Source organism: Alosa alosa, chromosome 12 (assembly GCF_017589495.1).
Source record: "Alosa alosa isolate M-15738 ecotype Scorff River chromosome 12, AALO_Geno_1.1, whole genome shotgun sequence".
NCBI classification, from domain to species: domain Eukaryota; kingdom Metazoa; phylum Chordata; class Actinopteri; order Clupeiformes; family Clupeidae; genus Alosa; species Alosa alosa.
Window position 1 is genome coordinate 7,829,981 of NC_063200.1, and position 15,825 is coordinate 7,845,805.

A 15,825-nucleotide genomic window follows, 5' to 3' on the forward strand; every position below is an offset into this window, starting at 1 on the left:
GTAAAGCGACCTTGGGTTTGAGAAAGGCGCTGTATAAAATAAACGTATTATTAAACTTATTATTATTATTAAAGAACATGATTCTCACAGCACTTTTCCCCTTGTCTAGGTGAGAATGTGTCCTGTGTAGAAGATAAGTGATGGCATCGTCCACGCCCACTTTCTCCTGGTATGCAAACTGTAACGGATCTAGTTTATGGGGAAATCCAGGGGGAAATCTCCAAGCTAAGCTCAAAACTTGAGAATCCTGAATTTATTTCAGGCTATATATAGACTGCTTCACTTCACTTAGCTTTGTGTGGAGTAATAGGCTATGAAACCCATAGACATAATAGAGATGTCTATGATGAAATCTGTAAACAACAGCATGCGAAGATCAAGAAAATGTGTCAATGTTCTACGTCATTCAGGTCAAAGCCAATAGAATTCCAGTATTCCTACACGTTGTGTGGCCTGTATGTCTGCAGGTTACACACGCAGGCTGGTGGTGGCTGCGCAACTTCTTAAGCCACCAAAGACATTGTTATTCCGTTTATCAAATGTAGTGTTCAAGACGAAACGACTTAGTATTTTCATTTTCCCTTTATTGTTTTGAACAAAACCGAGGAAAAGGGGGGTTCTGAAAAAGTATCCGAAGAAGAGAACGGCGAAAAATGGCGGTCGACAGACGAGACGAAAAAGGTATCTAGATCTCGATGCTAGTGACGTTAGATATTTGCCTGTTACGGTTATGAGGCAATCTGTCGTTTTTTTATTTAAATAAGGTCTTATGATAAAGATGGCAAGATACGCACAGTGATGGTGTATATATAGTTGATTAATTGAGGGCAATTTGCGAGTCACAACAACGTTGTTGCTAGCTGTTAGCACACAAATTAGCTAGGTCTCTGACTAAGGGAATGGCATGCTAACGTTACCTAGCTAGTTCGGTACGGGTGCTAGTTCTAGCTAGCCGATAGATTATGATGTCTTGTGGAGATAAATTAACGGATTTACTACTACCTTATATAAGCGACACAGGACCGTCAGAGTTATTAAGACTGCAGTGAGTTGTCCAGTTAGATAAATAGTGTGGCCATTTATCATAAATGTCTCATCAACTGGTTTTATTTTCAGATACGCAATGTAACTATCTTAGTTTTGAATGAGGCCAGCTAAATAGCTTGCTGGATTATTTTGCCTCCTTTGTTGGTTGCAGTCGCACGTTAGCCGTTCTTCGTTAACTTTAGCGTACCATTACCGGCTAACGTCAACTAACGTTACTTCTATTTATAACGTTACTTCCTCCAATAATGTTATGCAGTTACCAGTTGACAACAATTCGTCAAATAACGTTAAATGATCCAAATATAGGCTAGCTATCCATAGCTAGTTAGCGGTAGGTAACGTTACAACAATACTTTAAAATGGCATAACGTTAACTCTACGCTAACGTTATTAGCTGACCAGCTAGCATGTGTAAACAAAGGCTCGCCGACGACCAGACTAGACCTAAAGGTCTTTGTTGGCTCACTGTATGATATGGGGTTGTACATTCATCGGAATGTCTGCATATTCCCTTAGACGCTGTGCAGTTGTAGATAATCATTTGAACGTAACACGTATTTTCCTCATCGATATTTAGATGGAGAACTTAATGTTCTGGAGGATATTCTTACTGAAGCGCCTGACCAAGACGACGAACTCTACAATCCAGAGAGTGAACATGACATCTGCGACAAAAAAGGTACGTCCGTACGTATTCCGTCGTTGATTTAAAACGACTTGTAATCTTGCACTATATAATCTCAACGATGAATGGACGTTCAGCAACGTCATTGGATGGTTGGTTGGATGCAGTGCAATTTGCTCAGAGGAGCAATGATTTATTTTTCATTTGATTAGCTCTAATCCTATATTTTTTTCATACTTGATTTTTCTGACATGCTTTCTCTTCCCAATTGTTTCCTGGAATATATTTATATATATGGTAGATTTTTGTTATATATATATATATATCAATATAATGTGTGTGTATGTATGTATGTATGTATGTATGTATGTATGTATGTATAAATAAATATAATAACTGATGATTATTTGTCCACTCAAGGATCCAAAAGGAAGAATACCAGAGGAGATGGACAGGAATCTAAGCGTTTGAGGTCCTCAGGACACTCAACTAGGCAGCTCATGAAAAGGGGAGGTCCGCCTAGTGGGGCCAATGGGAAGAAACTAACAAACCCTAGGGGCCGACACCTCCCTGAGGAGTTCTACGATGACCGGAAGAACCACGGAGCGAGGGGCAGCACCTCCAGGGGAGACCCCCTAAAAGGACACAGTGACAAACCGCTCACCCGCAGCAGAGATGCACAGAGGAGGATAAAGCCCCTTATGCCCGAGTTGTCCGAGGTAAGGGTCGAGGACGAATACAGGCATCCAGTCTTGCACTGAGATGTGTTAGCATTTATGGTGCTGGAGAATGCCTTGAGCAACAGCGTAAAGCATGTACTAGATATGTTAAGCAGGTAGTGTGGACACTAAGCATGCTTGTTTTGCATTTAGAAATTACGGCGTACGAGTGAGGAGAGCACAGGACAGGCTAGCCGGTCCTCCAAGGACGACGCCCAGTCAGAGGAGTACGCCTCCGACCAGGAGACGGGCAGCTCAGCCGTGTCCTCCGAGGGCCAGCGCTCAGACCTGGAAGAGGAGGTGGAGGAGGAAGAGGAGGTGATGGAAGATGAGGAGGAAGAAGATGGAGAGAAGGATGGCGAGGAAGAAGAGGATGAGGAAGAGGAGGTTGATGAGGAGGAAGGGTACGAGATCGAGGAGGATGGCGATCAACGGGAGGAGGCGGAGCAAAACGACTACGACACACGTAGCGAGGCTAGCGACTCCCGGTCTGAGTCGGTCTCCTTCTCAGATGGCGAGTCCGTACGCTCCGGATCAGGCTCTGAAGCCTCAGGTAAAACAAAAAAAGGGAGGAGGGAAAAAAACAAAAAAAAACAAGCTGAGTTAGTGGTACAAGACGGAGGGAAAAGCTTGTGTCCAATACAAGTTGACACATTGTATAACCATTGAAATTTGTAAACATAGTTTGATGGTCTCTAGCAAGTTAATGCCTTTTCTTAAAAAATGTGTTCTTTCCATATGTAAGTATGCTTATAACCTGTCCAATACAGTGGTATGGTCATCATCAATCTTAAGCAGGTCGTTGAAGGATTATTCGTGGCCTAAATCATAACTGGTTGAGTTCAAGGCTACAGAGGTAGAGGCAGTTGTAGGTCTCTCAGGTGTAGTGGAAGAGTGTACTCAAGCAGTCTTTTGTACACAATTTAAGATCTTAATCTAATGTAAGGGACATGTTTTCCCATTCACTGTTCAGATGAGGAAAGAAAGCAGAAGAAGCACGCTAGAGGGATATCTCCAATCGTTTTTGATAGAAGTGGAAGCTCAGCTTCAGAATCATATGCAGGTATTAAAAATACCCCCCCCTCTACAGTCTGAATCTGTACGCCATTTTTATCTGAGATTAGGTGATGGTCATTAATTTAATCAATTATCAACTGCTATTAGATGCCGTAAACTAACCTGCTTTTGCCCTCTCTGATGTTTCTCTGGAGGAAAATCTATAATCTCAACCAGTGGATAATTGTGGCCTCAATAAGAGCCTTCAACTTATTCAGTGTCCACTGTAAATAGATGCACAGCTACAGAGAAACTGTGACCTTATCAATATACTCAGCGGCCCATGATGAGCAGCAGTCGCTGAGGGAATAAATCAGAAAGTCGTGGTTTTGTCAAGGTCATAAGCGCGCATCAGTGGCAAAGCAGGTCAGGTCACTTTGCTGATTCCCCCGCCCAGGCAGCATGTGAGACCTGCGGTCGGCAGCCACACAGAGACCATCTCCAGAGGGCACCTGACTGCTGAACTGGACCTGAGCCACATCCGGGTCAGATCTGGCCCAGTGTCAGCTGCTGTCTGGCGTCTCTGTGCTGCTGATCAGCATTTCAGACTGACACTGACACTGTGGACCAGAGGGCAGGGGTAACCTCTCAGTGGCTCAACCACAAACACGGGAAAGGATGCATTCACATACTCTTGGGTCAAATACCATAGAATTCCGGTCTAGTCACCTTCTCAGTCAGTGATGTTCTGGAATTCTGATCGACTCTCATGCCAATTTTGAGTTGCCACATTAATTAAAGTGTTGAGTGATTGTGCTTTATGAACCCCTTTTTTACTTTCTAGCCAGTTCATTTGTAATATTTGGCCAATGAAATTTTACTTCTCTATGTTTGATCTGTAGGTTCAGAGAAGAAGCGAGAAAAGCTTCCATCTTCTGTCCGAGCTGTTCGGAAAGGTAATCTGGCTGCAAGGTAGCCATTTATAAAGAGCAGAGATGTGTACAAGATCAAGCTGTGTTTTTGTTTGTCTGAAAGGATATCTGTGCACCTTTTCATGACTTCCCCCTTTCTTTTGCATATTTTTAGATCAGACCAGCAAGCTTAAATACGTTATTCGAGAAGCCAGATTCTTCCTCATCAAAAGCAACAACCATGAGAATGTTTCTCTGGCCAAAGCGAAGGTTCGTCATGACGTGTTTTGTCCAGTTATACATTGAGGATTGTGAAACTACAGTTTTTGTGACTGATAGTTGTGTATTTTGACTGCTAGGGGGTGTGGTCCACGCTACCTGTCAACGAGAAAAAGCTGAATGCTGCCTTCCGAGCCGCAAGGAGTGTCATCCTCGTCTTCTCCGTTCGGGAGAGTGGGAAATTTCAAGGTACAGAATTCTTCCCACCTCACAAACTTCCAAGCACAGCACGTCCACAGCGTGGGCGGTTCTGCTAACACCTGTATGTGTCCTTGAATGCAGGTTTTGCCCGTCTCTGCTCTGAGTCGCATCACGGAGGTTCCCCCATTCACTGGGTGCTGCCAGCGGGCATGAACGCCAAGATGCTTGGCGGAGTCTTCAAGATCGACTGGATCTGCAGGTGCAGTGCTTGATGGCAAAGCATTCTCTCTGAAGCTGTAGTTTTGTTGTTGTTATTGCTATGTTATATACTGATCTGAGGGCTTTGTTGCAGGCGTGAGCTGCCATTCACCAAAACTGCCCACCTATCCAACCCATGGAACGAGCACAAGCCTGTTAAGATCGGACGTGATGGACAGGTGTGTAATCGCTATTCTGTGTATTATATGATTTATTGACATGTAACTTCATGACATTTGTAATGCTTTTTCTCAAATGTCTGAAGCTGTCCTTTTTTTTTTTTTTTTTGGCATGTACACTGGCAGTTGTTTGACCTTTTTATTCTTTCTTCTCCCTGTATAGGAGATTGAGCCAGACTGTGGAACCCAGCTGTGCATGCTGTTTCCTCCAGACGAGAGCATTGACTTGTATCAAGTTATTCGCAAATTGCGCCACAAGAGGAGGATGCACTCGGAGTCCCGCTCCCGGGGCCGACCGGCCCACCGCGAGCCCGCCCCGCGCGACCTGGGAAGGTTAGAAATGTTCTTTGGACCACTAGTGCTCTTGCGCGTCGCCGTGACGTGACGTGACGGCGGGCAGGAGCCGCTTGAGCTTCTCGCGTTCTTCATCTTCACTCTCCTCATCCTCACGCCGTCGGCGAAGAGGCGCAAAAAAAAAAAACCTCTGTCTCTCTCTCTCTCTCCTCCCCCCCCGCCTGACATCCTCAGAGGGGAGGGGCGAGCCGCACGGACCCACGGTCCCCCCTCGCCCTCAGGAGATGGTCATGGCGGAGGCGTGCGGCTCTGAGCTTTAAGTACTCTCAGCTGCCAGTGGTGGTGATTTCTGAAAAAAGTTTTTTGCAGATACCTGAATTGTGTTGTAGATACATGACATTGATAGCCATACAGTAATGCAGTAATTGTCAAACCTGTAAACAAAGCCAAGTCAGGACGAACTTTAAAATGTAAGTGTCTAGCTTAAGCTGAGTAATTCACCTTTCTAGATAAGTACTCTTTTTATTTTGCCTTAAATTTGTTCCCAAAGCACTTTTTCTTTCAGGAATGTCCATGGGGGATAAACCTAAGCATAGATGGGACTTTTTAAAGGAGCCATACTATTATAAGCAGAAGATGGCCTATTCCATTGAGGGGCAGGAAGCTTGATGTGTTATAAATGGAGAAAAATGCTTGCAAGAGGAGCATTTTGGCTGGACTTTTCTTAACCAAAAAAAAAAAAAAAATTTGCCATTAGATGCATTTGCAACTTAACACATTCACAGTATAGCAGCAGATAAAAGATAAAAAGCAAAAGAGTCAGGAGGAGAGAGCGTTCCTCTGCAATGCTGGAGAGCGCTAGGCAAGTTTGGAGAAGGGAGCCGGTAGAGGGAGCCATGCAGCGGTAGCTGTGTTCTTTGTACCACTTCCTGTTGTCTTCTGTTCCACTTCCTGTCATGCGGTGCCTATGGACTCAGCTGATGTCAGGGACTGGTCCCTGTAGAGCACCTCAATGTATGAACTCTGTTACATCACGGTGGTCAGAGGAAAAAGAGATGGGGTTTTTTTTTTTCTGAAAGTTTCCTGGAGCAGCTGTGGGTGTGATAGAATGAAAAGAGAGGAAAAAAAGAGTCCATCTGACGGAGATCTCTTGAACTGAAAAAAAAAAAATCTGTTGGTCTTTTCAAACACCTTCTCTGTCCCACATTCAAGAAAAAAAAAAAGGGATAAGGATTTGGGTTGGTTGGCAGTTGATGTGCCCTTGTGGTCACCACCCCCCACCACACACAAAATGGCCCCCCTTTCAAAAAAAAATGGACCGAGGATATCATGTCGTGAGATCCCTTTCCCTCTTATCCTGCACCCTTTCATTTAAGGTCCCCCCCCCCCCCCCCCCTTCCTGACCCAGCCTCATCCACCCTGGTAGGTAGCCAAAGGAGTGTGTTCCTGTTCTCCTGGTAAAGGACTGAGTTGAAGTCAGGTAGACCTGGTCACGTACAAGCCATTTTCTTCTGTGTCTCGGTTTGATGCCCCTCAAGGACTGCAAAAGCCATGAGCACATGGGGGAGGCTTTGGTGGGCAGATTACCTGTTTGTTTATTCCCGTGGAGCTCTTCATGTCTGGTTGATTGCCAAAACAAAAATGGACTGCACCATTTCCCCTTCTTCTGCCTTACCAGGCCATCCTTGTAAATGTGTTTGTGGCTGTAGACCACTTAAGAATAAGATGGACTGTATTATGAACATTTTCTATCATAAATATTTGCCAACGTTTACGGTCACAAAAAAAATCTACAAGAAAGCGGTATGTTAAAATTTTAACCAGCTTTTCTCATTTTCTGTAGATATTGTTTTTGTTCTCTAAGCTTTTTGGTTGGCTTTGTCGTGTTTGTCCTAGGGGCTAATAACCACTGCATAGATCTGAGATTTCCCCAGGTATTTAGGCCCAAGTGCCATGAAGTAAGGGTATGTGAGTGTCCTCAGCCTAGAAATAGTTGAGGATCAGATTAGCATCTTGTAGAACCTTCCATTTGTCCCTTAGATATTCTTTAATTGCCTAACATTTGCACAATATCAATCTGAGCCCTTTGCCATGTGAACATGTTATTTCCCATCAATTGGAAGATAGATGTAGGGCCTACAATATCCACTTGCTTTTTTTATCCACCAAAAGCATATTCAACTGTAAATTGCTTGACCAAACGTAATGAAAAAGAGGTGAGGCTTGAGCGTATTCATTAAGCATATATTTGCCTGAAAGTACTTTTTGAAAGTGGTTGCCCCAAAGGAGCTATGCCAGAATCTAAGGCAAGATTTTAAAGTTTATTTGTCCTTTAATGACCATCTGTAAAAAGTTGTATGTGTATATTGAACAAGTGATCAGTAACCTGTGTGTGATGTGAAATGTAATCTGTATGTGAGTGGAGTTTTGTCTCTTAACTGTTCACCTGATTCGTGTAGGCGTCGTCCAGAGGAATATGACATGCACAACCGAAAACGGCCCAGGATTGACTATCCTCCAGAGTTCCCTCAGAGACCAGGTTATTATTTCAAGTCCATGCTTGAGAATACAGACCTCCCTTCCAATAAAGAAGGGGTTTCGGCGATGGTGGCTGTCAGTGCCATTGGATCAATGTGATGTTACAACTGTATACTAAACGTGTGTTGTGGTTTCATGCAATATGGAAATGTACAAGGAGGTATCACAGAGAAAGTGATTGTTTTATATTATGTTGTATTTTTTTAATGATTACATTTTGTAAAACACTGATGAGTTAATATTATATGTCATGCATAGAAAGTGTGTAGAGTATTTGAGTTGAGTACTTCTGGTAACCTACTCTGTTGTCCATGGTTATGGTTCTCTGTTTTGGTTTGGTTGGTGTTTTCTGTTAACCCCTTCCCTTTATTTTTTTTTTCTCACATTTTTTTCACATTGGTAAATTGTGCAAACTGCTTCTCTTGTATATTATACAGGCTTCATGCAAGATCCACGCAATCCACCTGTGGACAGGTATAAGCCTTGGACTTCTTGTAATTGTTGCATTTACTGTGAATTTTTCTTTACTTAGCTATTTTATCTGAGCTGATGTTACTTTTTTGCATTTCCCCCCCTCCCCTTCTACAGACGTTTTTCTGGAGTCAGACGGGATGTGTTAATCAATGGGGTCAGTTACTTCCTTAAAGCTTTTTCTGATGTTTTCAGCGCTTCTCTGTCTAGCCAAAGTTCCTCAAAATGGTTATTTGGTTGAGTTAAAGATGAAGGTTTTTTTAACACTCTGGTTATATGCAGTGTCAGTCTGCAAAAGCAAACTCTGTCGCCCGTTGTCGTTTCCCACGGTTGTGTTGTACATAAACTGACAAGCCTCACACTCAAGTTTGTTCTCCCTCTTTTCTCCAGTCTTACAATGATTACATGAGGGAGTTCCACCACAGCATTGGGCCGCCTCCTCCATGGCAAGGAATGGTATGCACCACTGAAACGTCTCCATAATCTGGATATAGGCACAGCCATGTGGTTTTGCTTGCCTTTTCTAACTGCCCCATACATCTTGGTAATTGTGGTGGCATTCATTGTTCTCTCACAGGCACCATACCCTGGCATGGAGCAGCCGCCACACCACCCGTACTACCAGCACCATGCACCTCCACCCCAGGCCCACCCATCCTACTCTGGGCACCATCCCATACCTCATGATGCCCGCTTCCGGGAGAAAAGGGTGGTGCGGTCCTCCTTCCCTAGCCTGGTAATGACTTCTCTTAGCGGCCTGAAAATATTATTAGTGTTATGGATGTGGATGGTCAGTAGAGTTATCATTTATTAGCTCGCCACAGTATGTTAAGTTTTTCTGTGGTCTGGTTGGTCTTGGGGTCACATCTTAAAGATTTGATAAGGCCACAGATAGCAACTCAAATTTACATGAAGAATTGCTGCTTTATCAGGGTCTGACCTGATGAAGGATAAAGACCTGCTTAATAGCTTGTCATTATGCTCAGTAAAAGTGTTTTGATTATATCTATTTGTGTGTTTATTTATTGATTGGTTGATTTGATAATTGGTTGATTGATAATGAGGGCTCTGAAAATATACTTTCTAAATTACTTGACCACTTTTATGCTATATTGTTCATTTGAAATGTAACGGCCTTTCCTTTGCAGCATGACTACGATATGCGCGTGGATGACTTCTTAAGGCGTACCCAGGCAGGTGTGAGCAGCAGGCGGAGTCGCCCTCGTGAACGCGATCGGCAGCGGGAGCGAGAGAGGCCAAGGGACGCGCGTCGGGACCGGGAGAGGGAGCGTGGGCGGGACCGTGACCGAGAGAGGGAGCGCATGAGAGACCGGGAGAGGGAGAAGGAACGGGGGCGGTACCGCAGATGAAGAGGCCGAATCGACGGCAATTCCGTTTAAAACATGCTTTGTCCTCTTTTTTTTTTTTTCAGCACTAGGTATTCTTTGTTGTGTTGAAAGCCAAGTGAAATGCATAACTGTACTTTATTCCAATCAGAAATCATTTTAAATTTTTTATTTTCAGTTTAGTGTTCATGTGAATCATGCATGCATTGTATAAAACCAGACCCTTATTATTTTGAATTTTACCCTTTTTTATTGATGAAAGGCTCATCGTGTTTTTGGCCTATGAGCTAGGAGATCAGCCTGTTTGTCCTGTACATTTTTTACTTGTGTATATGTACATATTATCTCCCCTGGACACATCAGCCTGTCCCTTGCCTTTGCTTTTCTGTATGGGTCGCGTATGAAGAAAGTTTGGTAACCCGCACTTGCCAAAGTGTCTTTGTTATCTGTAGTTGTACATGGTGTAAGCTAAAGACATAACTACTAAAAGGAGTATTGTACTGTACCAGTGGAGATGAAGGTGTTGTAGCAGTTACCTCTTTTTAGCTTTTTTCCCCCTTTATGTTGATTAGTGGAAACCCCCAAAGTTGGCATCATCAACCCACCTCTGTTCTAAGTTACCTGTCAGTACAGTTATTTTGTCTTGAAGAGAGTGTGGGCTGCAGTTGCGCCAAGACTTCTGTGGTGAATACAAGGTTGTATCTTTTACTGATGCTTTTTGTAAAAAAAAAAAACAAGTAAAACAAAAGGCATTTACATTGCATTGTATTTCTTTCCATATTACCTAATCCTTGATCAAATTAGTAATAGGAGGTTGAGGGGAATGTTACATGGCTAGGGTAGTGAACACCAAATTCTCTCATGCAAATATGTCAGAACAAATGAAATGATCTCTCAGCTTGGTCTGATTCCCAGGCTGCATGGAGACCGGCCCAGAAAAACCAAACAGACTTGTGTAGCTAGACATGGCTCCAATACCATCATAAAATTTGCTGACTTCACCAGCATTGTGGTCCTGATCACCAACATTTGAATGGCCTACAGAGAGGAGGTTTAGGCAGGCTTGCGCCAGACCAACCGTCTGAAGCGGGGTTCACATTGAACACGCAAAAGGCAGTGCTGCGCAATGAAACATTATTTTCAATGGCTTGGAAGAACTGGTCTGCCGCTGCACAGAGCAAAGCACAGCACATGCAGCATTTTGCCGCTTTTCCGCTCCTGCACGTGTAAATCATAGGTCTTTTGCGTTGACCCCGGCGGCAACCACAACAAAATTCTTTGGGACATTGAAATCCTTGGGGTCACGTTAAGCATCTGAGGAAAGCCAGAATGCCCACTACACTCAACAGGTTGTACAGGTGTCCATTTTCACAGGGTGTATTGCATCCTTGTATGGCTGCTGCACAGTACGGGACAAGAAGGTCTTCCAAAGGATAGCTAAGAGGGCACAAAGAATCATCAGTACCCATTTTCCTGTAATCCAGGACATTTACACCACACACTGGCTCAGCAAAAACAAGACACATCATGAAAGTCTGCACTGTATACCTACCTTTTCTCCATTCTGCTTCCAGGCAAACAGCTCAGGGCTCTCCACACGATTTCTCTCGATGAAGAGTATTCAACACTCTCAAGACTGCTTGACACACTCAATACACTTGTTATGGCTATTTTCTGTTATATTTTTTATTGCAATGTGGTACTTTTCATGTTATTCATGCAAACTAATTCAAGAATTTAAGAAAGTGTTCATTGTTCATACACTGTACTGTTTGAATGGACAAAACTTATTGACCGGTAAGTTAAAAGGTCAAAGATTATTGTCAAATCTGAAATGTACAGAGGTGGAAATTAACAACATACACAAATATTGTTTTGTGTGTATTTTGTATTTTTTAAGTACAGTGCAACCGGAAATTATTCAGACCCTTTTAAGTTTTACATTTTGTTATATTTCAGACTCATCTTTTTTGTCACCAATCTACACACAATGCTCCAACACTCCACAAAAAATCAGGTGTTTGGAGTGTTATGTAAATTTATAAAAAAATAAAAGTCTGAAATATTCCATTTACATAAGTATTCAGACCCTTGCACTTGCAATTGATTTTTGTCTTTCTTTATGCTTCTCTCATCTTCTCAAAGGAACTCTGAATCTTACCTGTCTGACCAAAGCCCTTTGTTGTCAGTTTGGCTGAGCGGCCAGATCTAGGAAGACTGTTAGTTGTTCCAAACTTTTCCAGTTGAGAATAATGGAGGCTACCGTGCTCTTGGGCACTTTCAATGCTGCAGAATTGTTTTTGTGTCCTTCCCCAGATCTGTGTCTTCACACAACCCTGTCTCGCAGGTCAACGGACAATTATCTTGACCTTGTGGCTTGGTTTTCACTCTGACATACACCATCAACTGTGAGACCGTATATAAAGAGATGTCTACCTCCTAATAATGGGCAATGCATTTAGGCACAGGTGGACTTTAATCAAGTTGTAGAAGCATCTCAAAGACCATTGATAGAAGTAGGATGCACCAGAGCTCAATTGCCAAAGTGTCATAACAAGGGGTCTGAATACTTATGTAAATTGAATATTTCAGACTTTTATTTTTTATAAATTTACAAAACACACTTGATTTTTTGTGGAGTGTTGGAGTATTGTGTGTAGATTTATGAGAGAAAATGAACTGAATCCATTTTAAGATGAGTCTGAAACATAACAAAATGTGGAAAACTTGAAAGGGTCTGAATACCTTTTGGTTGCACTGTACTTTTTAAAATGGATATTTAAAAATGTACTAATTTTGAGTTAAGTATTTTAGGCTACTTCACTACATCACAAATCCCATACGTTACTTGAGTTAAAAAAAAAAAATAAGACTAATGAAAACCTAAAATAAAAACACCTAATGAAAACCATGTACAAAACAAAGTGGAGAAAACTCTTTTGATCCCGTGGAACCACCCAATACACACTCAGTGACAACAATCAGCATGTACAGTTAGGAACAAAGTGTATAGTATAAGCAAATATTCATTCAATTTTTTTCTCTTGACCAATTTTTGTTTTGATGAAAAATAAATGGCTATGTCCAAAATCATTCATACCCTTTTTAAATAATCAATGGAAACATCTTTATTTGCATTCACTGCTCTCAAAATGGTTCTTATTATAACTAAGCCTCTCCATGTCTCCACAATGATTCTAGACCGCACCTTTTTAGCAACCCAATCTGGGTTTTGAGGCAGGAACTATTCTTTGCCATCACTCTGGCCTTGTGCTCACCTTTTTTGACGGATTGACGTCTGGACCCTGGCTGGGCACTCTAAAATGTTTATATTGTTCTTTGTTAACTATTTCTTGCCTTGTTTGGCTGTATGTTTTGGATCATTGTGTTAATGGTCCAATGCCGCCTATTGGGGCAGGTCTCTCGGCAGACTGCCTGATCTTTTCCTCCAAAAATCTTAAAATGTAGCCCCAATTGTTTTAGTGTTACCATTTACTTTGAGGTCACTAGGTCCTACTGGTTGAAAAACATAGCAAAAATAATAATTTTGTCACCCCCATTCTTAAAATGGACATGACGTCATTGGGATTTAATGCTTCTTTTTTTATGCCAATCTCATGTCCCTGGGTAAAAAAAAAAATCTGCGAAAGCTAAGTTCTTTGTCCAGGTGTGTCCTTATCAAGGTTAAGCTGAGTTGTGCATGTTTGGAGAAGAGTGATCCATGATCAGCATCTATGATGACCAAATGGTTCATTCCACCAAAACAGAGGAATAGGTAGAAATGTATTAGTTTTGGGTGTAAAGAAGATCTAGGTGGGTGGGGGGTCAGAGAGGCGGCGGCCATTGTGAACCAAAACGAGGCTACAGGGTAGGCCTACAAACCATAGGATTGTTGTGTTCTATGCATTCGTCAGTAGGTAGAAACTTTTACTGTCTATGGATGGAACAGGTGGAACTAGCCGACTGGAATGCTGGGAACAAGGGTGAAGAAAACTACCATAGACTGTTATGGAAAATACATTTCTAAAATGGGGCGAATAAGGTGAATAGGCTAGGCTACTACAAAAGGCTACCTACAATTAACATAGTGTAGCAGGTGAGATGCTTGCCTTTTGGTTTTGATACTGCGTCCAGGCCAAGTCCGTAGAATGAAGATGATTAACTCTACTGAACTCTGCTCACTATTTTGCTTTTCCATAAGCAAGGCCTAGCCCCACCCCGACTTTGGCTGAACCATTCCTTTTTTTTTATTAGATCAATTGAAGTATACAAACAGTATACAAAGATTATAATACAGTAAGCATTGTTGCAACTACGCCAGGGGGATGTACATTACACAATAATAATAATAAAATAAAATAATAAAATAAAATAAAATAATAATGACATCATAAAAACACATTTTAAAAAGTGTTTGTGTTTTGACAGCCTTCTTATTATTATGCATTAGAGATGGCAGAAGAAAAAGGTCAGGGCCTCTGTATGTAAATAGATCTTTTAAAAGATTTGAAGAGCAGGCATTTTTACATGATCTACATGCCAGTGACCTTACTTCTTTAAATCTTATTCCAGATGCTGAACTTGCATTGGAATACTTCCAGATTATTTTTAACACCTTAGCAGATAAACATGCCCCTTTTAAGAGATTTAGGATAAAAAAAATAGATGTAACCCTTGGTTCAGTCATGATCTAGGTGAGATTATTTCTCAAAGAAACAAAGCTTGGGCATTGGCAAGATCCACTGGTAGTGATGGAGATTGGCAAACTTTCAAGACATCTTAGAAATACATGCACTTACTTTGTGAAAAGGGCTAAATCTAACTATTATTTGAACAATCTGTCTGACTGTGGTAGCAATCCAGCGAAATTCTGGAAGTCACTTAAAAGTGTTTCTTCAACCACTCTTCCTCAACAAATTATGTTGGATTCTAAAGTGGTAAATGAGAAAATGGAGATTTGTAATGCTTTTAATAATCACTTTATCAAATGTGGTACTCTATTTGATCAACTGAATAGTGTGGATATGGCACCAGAGACACAAGTCCATTTCAGTGTCACTAGTCCTGAAGAAGAGAGGTTTTTATTTTCAAATAGGCCTAATAACCCTTCCTTCATTTAATCCCGTAAACCAATATGAGGTTCTCTATGGATTGTGTAATTCCAGCTCTCTGGGTGCAGATCAGTTAGACCCATGTCTCTTAAAGATTGCAGCCCCTGTCATTGCTGAACCTTTGACTCACATTTTAATTTAACATTCTGTTCTGTTCAATTCCAGAAGTCTGGAAATCAGCCTTTAGTGACCCCTTTACATAAAGGAGGAGACCCAAGTGATTTGAATAACTAGGCCAATCTTCATTGCTCCCTTGTTTAGCTAAAATGTTAGAATCCTTTGTAAATGAACAGCTTTGTTCCTTTTTGTCATCATATTCTATATTAAGTCCTTATTAATCTGGGTTCAGAACTGGCCACAGCACAAGCAGCAACTGCTGTATAAATGATATATCTACTGATGTTGACAGTAAGAAACATTGTGCAGCATTGTTTATTGACTTGTCAAAGGCTTTTGACACTGTCAATCACATGTTACTTCTTGAAAAACTAACCTCTTTTGGTCTAGATGAAGTTTCCTTTAAATGGTTTCAAAACTACCTCTCTAATAGAACACAGTGGGTAGGTGTGACAGGATCAACCTCAGAGTCATCGAGACTAAATAATGGTGTTCCACAGGGCTCAATTTTGGGGCCACTGTTGTTTACATTGTATATCAATGACATCTATGCTTCAATAGAAAAATGTAAAGTGCATTTCTATGCAGATGACACAATCCTTTATGCCTATGCACCATCTGTAGAGCAAGCAGTGTCATATCTTCAATGTGCATTTGATTGTGTGTAGAAATCCTTGAATGATCTTAAACTGGTTCTAAATGAAGCAAAAACAAAATGTATGATCTTTACTAGATCAAGAAAGTGTGACCTTGATGCCTATAACATCTGTTCCCTAAATGGGACACAAATTGA

General features: G+C 41.6%; 1 protein-coding gene across 2 annotated transcripts; it reads left to right on the forward strand.

Moving 5' to 3' along the window:
* The first annotated feature begins 432 nt into the window (after positions 1-432).
* ythdc1 (YTH domain containing 1) lies at positions 433-10,560 on the forward strand. 2 transcript variants are annotated; one of them, XM_048258908.1, is made up of 17 exons: positions 433-681; positions 1,625-1,726; positions 2,093-2,391; positions 2,545-2,944; positions 3,365-3,454; positions 4,290-4,343; positions 4,474-4,568; positions 4,658-4,766; positions 4,860-4,977; positions 5,071-5,155; positions 5,319-5,488; positions 7,909-7,988; positions 8,425-8,461; positions 8,576-8,615; positions 8,849-8,914; positions 9,036-9,194; positions 9,607-10,560. In XM_048258908.1, exons 1-17 carry the CDS (start codon positions 654-656, stop codon positions 9,826-9,828), a joined length of 2,154 nt encoding a protein of 717 aa, XP_048114865.1. In that variant the 5' UTR covers positions 433-653; the 3' UTR covers positions 9,829-10,560. The 2 variants fall into 2 exon arrangements, with proteins under 2 accessions (XP_048114865.1, XP_048114867.1); XM_048258910.1 differs by lacking the exon at positions 3,365-3,454.
* Positions 10,561-15,825: the final 5,265 nt, after the last annotated feature.